Raw genomic sequence first — 12,916 nt, 5'->3', positions numbered from 1 at the left:
CTCCAATAAAGGTATTCCTGATTTACTTCAGTAATTTAGATCAGACCCCACTGAATCTACAAAGTTGGTAACTTTAGAGCAGGGGTGAGCAAACTTTTTGGCCCAAGGGCCACATCGATGTTGAGAAACTGTATGGAGGGCTAGGTAGGGAAGGCTGTGCCTCCCCAAACAGCCTGGACCCCACCCCCTATCCGCCCCTACCACTTCCTGCCCCCTGACTGCCCCCCTCAGAACCCCTGACCCATCCAATGCCCCTCCCACTCCTTGTGCCCTGACTGCTCCCTCCCAGGACCCCCCACCTCTAACTGCCCCACCAGGACCCCACCCCATCCAACCCCCACTGCTCCATGTCCCCTGACCGCCCCCCCCCAGAACCTCTGCCCCATCTAACCGCTCCCCGTCCCCTGACTGCCCCCTGGAACTCCCCCCCCCGCCCCCTTACCATGCCACTCAGAGCGGCAGGACCGACTTATTGGAAAGCCTGGGAGGTGGGTGGGCGCAAGCCCGTGTGGCGGCGTACCTATGGGGAAGGGGGGACAGCAGGGGAGGGGCTGGGGGCGAGCCTCCCCAGCTGGGAACTCAGGGGCCGGGCAGGATGGGCTGGATGTGGTCCACGGGCCATAGTTTGCCCACCTCTGCTTTAGAGAGACAGACTTATATAACATTCTACTTCATACCACTGGTAATTGGATTTCCATTATGCGAAACTACTGACCAATTAAATGATATAAAGAGTTAACTGGAAAGTTTCAACGTATTTTCACCTCCTCTCCAATGAGGGTCCAGTTTTGGGTGCCACACTTTCAAAAACATATAGACAAATTGGAGAAAATCCAAAGGACAGCAACCAAAATGATAAAGGTTTAGAAAACCTGACCTATGAGGACAGGTTAAAAAATGGGTATATTTCGTTGTGAGAAAAGAAGACTTGCATGGGGGGAACCAGATAACAGTCTGGAAATATGTTAAGAGCTGTTATAAAGAGGACAGTGACCAGTTGTTCTCCATTCTTATTGAAGGTCGGACAAGAAATAATTAACTTAATCTGCAGCAAAGGACATTTAAGTTAGATATTAGGAAAAACTTTCTAACTATATGGATATTTAAGAACCGGAATAGGTTCCCAAGGGAGATTGTGAAATCCCCATTATTTTTAAGAACAGGTTAGGCAAACACTAAACAAACTGTTTTAAAGAAAAGGTTACTTAAATGCCTGTCAGGGATGGTCTAGGTATATTTGGCCCTGCCTCAGCACATAGGGAGAACTAGATGACCTCTTAAGGTCCCTTCCAGCCCTACATTTCTATGATTTTAACTTCTATAAATGTATACGATCAGTATAGATACTATAACATTGCTGTCCTTCTTACTTGTGAGATGGATTCAGCCAAGGATGTGCCTCTTTTGTTTCTTGGGTCTGGAAAAGTTGAAGGAATTCCTGGTAATTTAATGTAGAGTTCAGGTTCATGCCCAATATACCAAGCAGGCGTGAGTACTCCTCATCTCTAAGGATGAACACAAAGCTCTCCAGGAGGCGTCGAAAATCAAGCATGTTGATGATACCATCACGGTTACTATCTGTTTTATGGAAGGCAGAGTAGGTGTCCTAACAAAGAATATTTAACTGAATGTCAATGCTTGAACTTTCAGATAAAACACATTAGTTACACATTTCAAAATACAAACACTGAATTCATTATGGATTTATTTTGACAACAGGCAAAATATGGCAAGGCAGTTTGATGGTATACAACACCTATAACACCTCCTTACTAGACTCTACATTGTCAACCTACTTCACATATAAAGCTAATGTAAAATCTTCTATCATTGTCCCTAAATGAACTGAAGTCCTATCCCCCCTCATTACAAACAAGTACTGAACTGATGCAAAACCACTTGGCAGCCAATCTGCAAGCCTTCTACACATATGGCCAATTGGATCCTGGCTCCCATCAACTCTATAATGATAAAACACCTTACTTCTATGTTTTTTGTTACATACTTAGATGAAACCATTATGAGAAGAGACCTTTCAAAAATGAATGTCCCTCCAGAACGGTTTCCCTCCGTTAAAATGCGAAAAAAAAATCAGAGTGAATTTAGAAGTGATACGTTTTCAGAAATAATTTATTATAGAATGGCCAGCTTTGCCACAGAGCGCTTTAGTTGGTCTAAACAAGGATCTCTGAATATTGGTGTATTTATTGGTGTATTAGTCATGCCAGGAACATAGATAGAACTGAATTCAGCCAAAGGATAATGATTAAATATTCTTTTGTTTTGCAAATACTAAAAAAATGATAATTTCTCTTATTCTATACATGTCTATGTTAGGATTTCAACTGATAAATGTTAATGATAATCATTTAACAAAATGTAGAAAAGTAATGACAGGTTTCAGAGTAACAGCCGTGTTAGTCTGTCTTTGCAAAAAGAAAAGGAATACTTGTGGCACCTTAGAGACTAACCAATTTATTTGAGCATTGTGCTGGAAATGGCCCAACTTAATGATCACTTTAGATAAGCTATTACCAGCAGGAGAGTGAGTTTGTGTGTGTATGGGGGTGGGGGGGTGAGAAAACCTGGATTTGTGCTGGAAATGGCCCACCTTGATTATCATGCATATTGTAGGGAGAGTGGTCACTTTTGATAAGCTATTACCAGCAGGAGAGTGAGTTTGTGTGTGTGGTTTTTTGGAGGGGGGTGAGGGAGTGAGAGAACCTGGATTTGTGCTGGAAATGACCCACCTTGATTATCATACACATTGTGAAGAGAGTGGTCACTTTGGATGGGCTATTACTAGCAGGAGAGTGAGTTTGTGTGTGGGGGGCGGAGGGTGAGAAAACCTGGATTTGTGCTGGAAATGGCCCAACTTGATGATCACTTTAGATAAGCTATTACCAGCAGGACAGTGGGGTGGGAGGGGGTATTGTTTCATGGTCTCTGTGTGTATATAATGTCTACAGCAGTTTCCACGGTATGCATCCGATGAAGTGAGCTGTAGCTCACGAAAGCTCATGCTCAAATAAATTGGTTAGTCTCTAAGGTGCCACAAGTACTCCTTTTCTTTTTGTAGAAAAGTAAGTAATTCTTACCGCAATAATACCATGACGGTGGGACAGACGCTAGGCTGGTATAAATGAGCACAGCTCCATTGTTTGTTGCCTATATACACATCAACAGAAAATCTGATTTGGCCCAGTAGTTCTGTGCTGTTGTCACAATACCTTGTCTATATTCAGTGGCTGGCCATGAGAATAGCCCTACATTCCTATCATGGCAGCAGCCAGCTCTTGATTGCATCAAGTCCTATCAAGAGGATACAATGCTGTGTTGCCATTGGTCAGTGCACCAGCCAATCATGGTGGGCTCCTATCCCTCAGGGGCACTTTTCACCAATTCACCTTTGTATTTTAATGTTATTTTAATAATAAGCTGTATTATTTCAATTCCTTTTGAGACCAGTGCTTTCTTCCAGGACCTCTAGATTTTTACTGGTGCCATCTCTGGAAAAATCTGCTTTCTTGCTTAAGGGCACTGCATTGCTCATTGAAATCTTTAGGCATCATGGGTCTGATCTTGCAAATCTTTTCTTCTGTTAGCAATCACACTAATGGGGCTACTCAAGTGTTTAAGAAGTGCAGAAGAGCTGTTTACTTTTGTTGAAATGTAAATAAATATTTTCTTAAACTGTGGCTATAGCTGAAAAAGAGGGTATGTAAAAAACTGCTTTTATTTTCCCAACAAAAAAGTTTTTTTATTTGTAGCAGTGCTAACTCAATATAGATATGGAAGATTCATCTGGACTTTGTTCTTTGTGGACCATCAACATGTCAGTTCTGATTCTGGTTGCACAGTCTTTACTACTAGTGACAATAAAAGAATTGGAAAAAATATTTTGGATTTCAGATCCCAGGAAGAGTTTGCAGGGATAGCAATTAGAAAATCAGCTTTTGAATTGTAAACTGAGTATGTTTGCTCGGAAGTCACTGAAAGAGAATAAACATTGAACCCCAATATCTTTTTTATAGAGTCTCTTTTCTGACAACTCCACTTAAAAATACCTTTTAACAAATATTTTTAACATAACTAGCTATATTGTCAAAAGCAATCAACAGTTGCATTTATTTACCCCATATCCTTCCATCAGCTTATCATTAAATTGACTTAGACATTCTTCAGCAGTCATGTAGTGAAATTTAGTGCTATTTACTAGGTGGTTTGGACTGCAATATAATGTAGCTCCTGGTCCATTCAATCTGGGATCTGAAATAATTAAATCAGAGTAAAGCAATCTGTGACTTGAATATCTTTTTCTATGGTATTAAACATACTGGACCAATGGAGTTGTCTTATTTATTTATCATATACATTGTTTTAAAAAATCCTATCACATTCTTTAGGCTTCACACATTACATACTTCGATAGTTGAATACAGTATTAGTAAATGTCCCTCTGATTTACAGAAATTGCCTCAGCTCCTGCTTTGCACCATGTGAAAGCAAAAACAAAAACAAAAGCAAAAAACTCCAGGCCCCTGTGGGTAAGCTCTAGTGCAGAAGGCACAGTTGAGGTGGAACTTTTTGTTATCGTTGTTTTTTGCTTTTACTTTAGCCTTCTCTGGTTCCTGAGTGTTGCGCCGAATGAGGATGGTATGAGACTGGAGAAGGAGAGGATGGAGTCCAGGAGAGCTGTGACTGGTCTAGACGGGCACTGGAAGGTGTAGGTTCCATCTCGGGTTGACAGAGTCATACGACCTGGCATTGAGCTAGCACGCTAAAAACAGCAGTAGAGCTGTGGCAGTGCAAGTGTCGGGAAGGGCTACCTGCCTCAAGTACATACTTAGGGGTTGCATTCAGGGCGGCTAGCCTGTCTAGTTGCTCCTGCTCCAATGGCTACACTTCTGTTTTTAGCAGCATGCTAGCTCGATTGGAACTAGCATGGGTATGTTTACCTGAGCTGGAAATTACACCTTCCAGGTCCAGTCTACACATACTCTGACATACCCTGCGTGAGAAGGAACACAGATTCTGCATTGCTGCAGACAGTGCCACAGAAATGCGTTACAGGTTTCAGAGTAGCAGCCGTGTTAGTCTGTATCTGCAAAAAGAAAAGGAGGACTTGTGGCACCTTAGAGACTAACACATTTGTTTGAGCATAAGCTTTCGTGAGCTACAGCTCACTTCATCGGATGCATTCAGGGGCCTGAACATCTCCACTGAATGTCCACTGAATGCATCCGATGAAGTGACCTGTAGCTCACAAAAGCTTATGCTCAAATAGATTTGTTAGTCTCTAAGGTGCCACAAGTCCTCCTTTTCTTTTTGAGAAATGTATTAGTGACCCACTTTCAACTGCACCACCACTGCCCACTCACTGCACACTAACCCAACTCCTTTGAAGTCATTCTAACATACCCAAACCTTCAGTAGCTTCAAACAGCCACCAGCAACTAAATAAATCTGCCAGCAAAATATTTCTTCCGTCTCAGCCCAACTGTGGAATTTCACCCCCAAAATTACCCCACCTGAGGACCAGGGCAGGTGAGATTCAATCCTGCACAAGTGCCAGTTTTTCTCTGTTTATAATCTCACAGACCTGCAAGATCACGAACAGGAGATTGCTAGCTTCCTGGGGGGGACACTATATTTGCTTCTAGTCCTGGAAGGGCCATGATATTTTTAGGCAATAGAAAATCTATTTTGAGTCACTGTTACAGGTTATTACAGCTCCTTCTGTTCCCTGTGCAGCTGGACTCATGGTAACTAAGGTATCTGGTTTATGAGAGAGAGAGAAATGAAAAATAGTTTAAATAACATGTTTTAACTCTCTAAAGCATTTTAAAAATAGTTTTCCTGGAACATTAGTGGCATATACAGAATAGATGGCAGTGCAGTGAAGTGGAAAGGTTTTATTGGCACTTGTTTTGGAGAACAAACTCTTGTTAATTAAACCTTCCCATACCATGCTGTCATGTATTCTCTCTCTCTAGATATAGATACACACTGTCATCATAAATACACTATGTATAACTGAACATATATTTATATAATTTAATTTTGCAATATTTTTTTCCTCATGTTGATAGGCATAAATGTGTGTGTGTAAGGGACTGATCCTGTAACCCTTACTCATATGAATAAACCCATTAAAGTAAAAAGGATTGCACACAAGTGGGGTGTTGCAGGATCACAACCTATAGGTTTTGGCCTTTCAGAGTCATGAAACCAGAAGACCCAATGATACAAAGGTAGTTCACCCAGTAGATTAAATACTGTAGCAGATCTGTAGGTTCATCATCGTCCATATCTTCAACAAATTCCTCATGTTTTACAATTTCAAAGTATTTTTGTTTTACTTGAACTTTAAAAATGAGATAAACCTATACAGAAAAATGTACCTCCTGACATTTCTTCCCCTCAGAATTTTTCTTATTAATCAGTTAAATAAACAGAACCTCCCAACAGAGTACTTCTTTTCTTTTTAAAATATATTTGTACTTTAACCCACTGAGACACAGACATGAGGACAAAAATAACTCGGAAATATCAAAAACACAAACAAACAAAGAAACCATCAAAAGCCATCTACTGTGGGCCTTTCTGGTTCTTCAACTTGGACCTCTCAAGGTCCCTTCCAGCCCTACATTTAGATGATTCTCATTTTTATCCCCTACTTCCCCCTGCTTTATACACATCCAGTTTTTTTGGGATCTGATTCTGCACTGTTCATTCAGGCAACATTCCTATTGAAGTGATCATCTCACTAAAGTCAATGGGAGTTTTACTTACATAAAGGAAGTAGAATAATGCCAGATATCAACAGTATTTCTAACTGCAAGTGCTCAAAACCCAAGAATCTTCCCCCCCCCAAATTCATGAGATTGACTTAAAATCATATTTTAATAAAATAATAATTTCATTTTTTCTCTGCCTTCCGTTTTTTTAAATCTCTATGTCAAATCTGGGTAATTTTCCTCTGCAACTATGATGATTGGTAACTTTAAAAAAAATTGAAAGTAGAGACTCACAACTCCTAGGAACTGGGGCTTTAAGAAAAAGCCCAAATACCACAAAACTCCTGATTAAATCACTGCAACACTGCTCTCGAGAATATGTCCAGTTTTACTTTGATCGTATTGATGTTACCTTGCTTTCAGGCATATTTTACTAGGCTCTTTGAGACAGTATAAGATGTTTTGATGGACAGATGGTTGGTCAAGGTCAAAATTATGAATGTTAGGGCAGATACAAGGAATGCCTTAATACTGCATCGGCCAGCTACAAGTCAATTCTTCCCCTTCACCTATATCTAAAGCCAGGTGAAATAATGGCAACTGCTAGCAGTGCAGAAATCAGAACTGTACAACTTTGAGAAAAAAGATCAAAAGAGTCATAATACAGAAGGTGAAACAGACCCCACAGCAGTCAATGGCAAAACTCCCATTGACTTCAGTGGGGTTAGGATTTCACCCAGAAAATCTGGAACTAAAGTAGAAAAGGAACAGAAAAATATATAAAGGAAAGTTGGAATGAGTTATTGCCTATGACACTCACATTTCACCTATGGCTCCTGGATCTAACTGTTGCCTGGGAAAATGAACTATGATTGTTTCTTGCCTCTTAAGGACCAGATTCTGCTACCCTTGCTCACGTTGCCCTGAAATCAATCTGACTGCAGATGGAGTGAGGTTGGTACTACTCACCAAGAGTCAGGGTGACAGTATGTAGATATTCACCTTGCCTATCTCCCTAAGAAAAGCCAATTGCAAAGAATAGCAACAAAAATCAAGTTAAAAAATGGGAAGCTAGTGATCCTAGCAGGACACATCATAAGGTTATTGTAGGGGGGTCGCAGTATTGGCATCCTTACTTCTGCGCTGCCTTCAGAGCTGGGTGGCCAGAGAGCGGTGGCTGTTGGTGGAGGACCAAGGTCTGAAGGCAGCAGCGCAGAAGGGTGGCAATAGTGCGACCCCCCTACAATAACCCTGCAACTCCCCCAACCCTCTTTTAAGTCAGGACCCTTAGAGTTACAAGAGTGAAATTTCAGATTTAGACAGCTGAAATCATAAAATTTAAGATTTTTAAAATCCTCTGACTGTGAAATTGACCAAAATGGACTGTTAATTTGGTAGGGCCCTAATAATGAATGATTATTAATAATATTACTGATAAACACACTTTTTACATTAAATAATAAACTTTAAATTTGGACAGAACAAAAACTATACAAAACCAGTCCAAATACAGCATCACCCAGCTCCACTGCCTGTGTCAATTTAGATGAAAGTTTGTTAAAGTTTGTTCCTGAGCTGAGAACATTTATTATAGGTGAGGTACATTATAACCCCCAACAGGTAATACTGAAACCAATGACTGATATAATCCTCGCCTACACTTTACTGATTTATTGAGATGCGCATGAAAAATAAGAAGAGTTGCCTCTCCAAGGTTCAGGGCACCCCTACAATAAAACAAATGAAATTAAACTCCTGCAGAATCCGCATTCTGCTTCCTACTACAATTCTGATTTCCCTCAACGGTCCACTTCTGCAGCAGCTTCTGCGTATACATGTGCCTTGCAGCATGCACTGAAGGTGAACAGATTTCGGCTATCACAGATCAGGGGGAAGCCTGTTCAAGAGTGGAGTGTTTTTCATGGAGCACCCTCTACTTCCAATCTCCTTTCGTTTAAATGAAGGGGGATCCAGCTGAAGCACCTCTGCTGATCACAACAGTGGCACTATGGCAGGAGAGGAGAGGAAGTCTCTCAAGTAGCAAAGTCCCAAGCCATTTATGTCTTTATAAATTAAAAGCAATACCTTCAATTCAATCCACAAACCAAAAGATAGCAGTGCAAGATCATGGAGCACCAGGGATATGTGCTGTCACTGAGAAGCACCACTTAATATGCAAGCCACTATATTTTGCACCAGTTTACGTTTTCAGGTTGACCTGAAGTGTACCTCCACGTAGAGCAGATTGCAGTAATCCAGTCTTGAAGTGACAAAGGAATGGATCATGGTACAAAATTCCATATCTGAAAGAATTGGTTGCAATCTTTTGGCCAGGCTCAAGTGGTAAAAAAGACTTCTTGGACCATGCTTCTGTAAAATCATCCAGCAGCAACTGGGTTGCCAATACTACAGCTCTTAGGATTCAGAGCTCAACTAATGGATACTGGGACCCACCCTCAATCAAAGGGGGAGAGATCAGCCTCATCTGGGGTTGCTGTCCACACCCGACAATTATCATCTCAGTCCTATCTGTACTGAACTTTAACCAGCTCACCCTCATTCATGTTCCAGTCTCACTCACATACTGGGTTAGATGATCAACAGCTTGGCTGGATCAGGAGTGACAGGGATATGTAGCATCCTGACAACAACACAGCCTATATCTTCTCAATTACCCTCCTAATGACCCTATACAACATTGAGAGAGAAAAGTCAATGAAAGGTTTGTTTTATGTAAGATTGTCATTAATGTTCATCTACCTTCAAATACTGCTACAAAATCAAGATAACTCAGCCCTCCATTTGGGAATGCTAATTTCTCAGTCAGTAAATTAAACTGGCTATCATCCATTGGCATCCCAAGATCTTCCAACACCTGTCAAAGTGAAAAAACAAAACAAAAGGGAAATAAGAAAATGTTTGTTCCTTACATGCCATCCTTTCAAATAAAATGTCTGGGCTCCTAGGTGTACATTTTCAAAGGACTGCATGGGGTTTTGATTATATAGCTAAACCTCGATAGCTCTGAAAATTTACCTATTCTCTTCATATGTATGGTAACCATGGCTTATATAGAATTGAAATTATAGTGATTAGATATAAATTTAATAAGAGGAACCACATTCTTCAGCAAGTGAGAGTTCCCAGACCATATACCATCCAAGTACTCGTGAAGCCTGAACCTGCCTAGCTTATGAGATCTGATAGTAGCACAAATGGCTGCAGTTATATGATTATTTTTGTTCTTTATTCTTTGTGTACTAGCAACCCTTAAAAGAGCCATCCATAGTCTGTAGGGTGTCAGAAGAACAGTGAGGTTAGTAAAACAGTCAATTAAGGGCTTTCAGTGTTATACCAAAACCTTAAATCCAACTTTCACACAGACAGCTAATGCAAAGAAAAAAGCAGCAGGTAGGTGGAGTTCCCTCTGCCTACCACTAATGTTAATCATGCTGTTGCATTAGCTGCAGGCAACAAAACAAAACACATTGCAGTAATCCAAAGCCAATGTCCCAAAGGTATGTTGCACAGATCAGCATGTGGGAGGTAAGGCTTCAATTTTATTCTTAATTCATGTATTAATTATTATTATTAACAATAAGACAAAAAAATAACATTTTACAATTACTTAGCACCTCTCATTTCAGAGCACTTCTGCAATGCACACACAGAATCCACCTCTCAGAAGAGGAGAGCAGCCCGATGAAGAAGTGCACAGCATTCTGCACACTGATGAGAGATGAAATTTCTACTGGCAAACCAAGGAAAACCTAGTCTTATAAGAAGTCCTAAGGGAGCTACACTGCCATTTTTTAAAGGTCTCATTGCCATGGTAAATCCTGTTTTCACCACAGCTGTCTCCCCCTGCTCTTCCGAATCAGCATCTGGATAAAGACAATGTGCAGACTCTGCCCACACTAGCAGTCGGAAGCACCTCCTCTTCTAATTGTAGGAGGCCCAAGGAAATTCCCCCAACACAGGCACTGCATGTGCATGTCTCAGAGCAGGGACATGCTAGGGCAAAGTCAGGAGCAGGAGGGAGTAGGGCCACAGAACTATGAGGGTTCCAGGCAGCAATGCTGACAAGGGGCAGTTCAGGACAGGCTGTTAGAGCAACCCACTGGCTGGCTGTTGTGCTGGCAGCTGTTTTGTCTCCCAAGCCAGCCCTGCACGTGAAGAGTTCAAAGGTGGCATAAAGCCATCTTGGTCCGCCCTCCCTAAGGCTTCTCAGTGGTACAGCACAAAATTTCACCCTACATTTTTATTCACATTAATAATCAGTACATTACTGTATGTGTATGGTGTTTATCCATTAAGCCTCATTGCAGCACAGTATTTTAGAATCTGCATACACAGCACTAATACTTGGAGTATTATGATCTGGAATGGAATAGCATGGGAAGCAACAGTGCAAGATTCCCTGGATCACTTCATCAATGTACTTCAAAATCTGACCTGAAGATGAGAAGGGACTTCAGCTTCTATAACCATAAAATTGTTTTTATGTGCTTAATGTACTTATACAATGACACATAGCAGTGGCCTGAATGACCAGCAGCCAGCTTGGTCTTCACTTCAGAGAGGGTTAAAATTTTAACAAGCAGGACCAGCACTGGAATTTTTGGTTTGCCTACAATGTTTTGCTGCCTTTCTCCACCCAAAGGTACTCAGTTTCTCTCAACTATGATGTGATCACACCATAATGCATGGGGCATAAGGATTTTGGAGACGGCTAACTAAAAAAAAATTTTGGGAAGCACCTCAGATGCAACTAACTCATTTTACAGAGAAGGTGTGTAGTAGGTTGGAGTCTGGTTCTATAAATTCCCCAGCCACCTGCTGCAGAGATGGAGTCTAGCAGCATGTTCTTTTTGACATTAGAAATCAGTTTGGTTTCCAGGCAATCTCTGCAAGAAAAGTTTCAGAGTAACAGCCGCGTTAGTCTGTATTCGCAAAAAGAAAAGGAGTACTTGTGGCACCTTAGAGACTAACCAATTTATCTGAGCATAAGCTTTCATGAGCTACAGCTCACTTCATCGGATCCACAGCATGCATCCGATAAAGTGAGCTGTAGCTCACGAAAGCTTATGCTCAAATAAATTGGTTAGTCTCTAAGGTGCCACAAGTACTCCTTCTGCAAGAAAAGAGACTAGAAATTGACTTTTTTTTTCGTTTGAAATTGTCATAAATATAAAGGGAAGGGTAAACCCCTTTGAAATCCCTCCTGGCCAGGGGAAAGCTCCTCTCACCTGTAAAGGGTTAAGAAGCTAAAGGTAACCTCGCTGGCACCTGACCAAAATGACCAATGAGGAGACAAGATACTTTCAAAAGCTGGGAGGAGGGAGAGAAACAAAGAGTCTGTGTGTCTGTCTATATTCTGTCTTTGCCAGGGATAGACCAGGAATGGAGTCTTAGAACTTTTAGTAAGTAATCTAGCTAGGTACATGTTAGATTATGATTTCTTTAAATGGCTGAGAAAAGAACTGTGCTGAATAGAATAACTATTTCTGTCTGTGTATCTTTTTTGTAACTTAAGGTTTTGCCTAGAGGGGTTCTCTATGTTTTGAATCTAATTACCGTGTAAGGTATCTACCATCCTGATTTTACAGGGGGGATTTCTTTATTTCTATTTACTTCTATTTTTATTAAAATTCTTCTTGTAAGAAAACTGAATGCTTTTTCATTGTTCTCAGATCCAAGGGTTTGGGTCTGTGGTCACCTATGCAAATTGGTGAGGCATTTTATCCAACATTTCCCAGGAAAGGGAGGGTGCAAGTGTTGGGAGGATTGTTCATTGTTCTTAAGATCCAAGGGTCTGGGTCTGTAGTCACCTAGGCAAATTGGTGAGGCTTTTTACCAAACCTTGTCCAGGAAGTGGGGTGCAAGGTTTTGGGAAGTATTTTGGGGGGAAAGACATATCCAAACAGCTCTTCCCCAGTAACCAGTATTAGTTTGGTGGTGGTAGTAGCCAATCCAAGGACAAAGGGTGGAATATTTTGTACCTTGGGGAAGTTTTGACCTAAGCTGGTAAAGATAAGCTTAGGAGGTTTTTCATGCAGGTCCCCACATCTGTACCCTAGAGTTCAGAGTGGGGGAGGAACCTTGACAGAAATGAAAGCTGATTCTTCCTTATGCTATTAACAAGCAGCTCATGTGAGCATGCTCCAGCTCATTCA

The 12,916-nt window shown here is 41.1% G+C and overlaps 1 protein-coding gene across 1 annotated transcript in view; it reads right to left on the bottom strand.

The window, feature by feature from the left end:
• EFCAB6 (EF-hand calcium binding domain 6) overlaps positions 1 to 12,916 on the bottom strand; it is a 135,556-nt gene that overhangs the window by 47,831 nt on the left and 74,809 nt on the right. Inside the window, exons 16-18 of the mRNA XM_077807448.1 lie at positions 9,501 to 9,615; positions 4,136 to 4,269; positions 1,371 to 1,606 (exon numbers count right to left, since the gene is read on the bottom strand). Coding sequence (XP_077663574.1) covers positions 1,371 to 1,606; positions 4,136 to 4,269; positions 9,501 to 9,615 — 485 coding nt within the window. The remainder of the gene's footprint in view (positions 1 to 1,370; positions 1,607 to 4,135; positions 4,270 to 9,500; positions 9,616 to 12,916) is intronic.

This window comes from Eretmochelys imbricata, chromosome 1 (assembly GCF_965152235.1).
Source record: "Eretmochelys imbricata isolate rEreImb1 chromosome 1, rEreImb1.hap1, whole genome shotgun sequence".
NCBI lineage: Eukaryota > Metazoa > Chordata > Testudines > Cheloniidae > Eretmochelys > Eretmochelys imbricata.
This window is presented reverse-complemented; position numbering and strand designations above follow the sequence as displayed.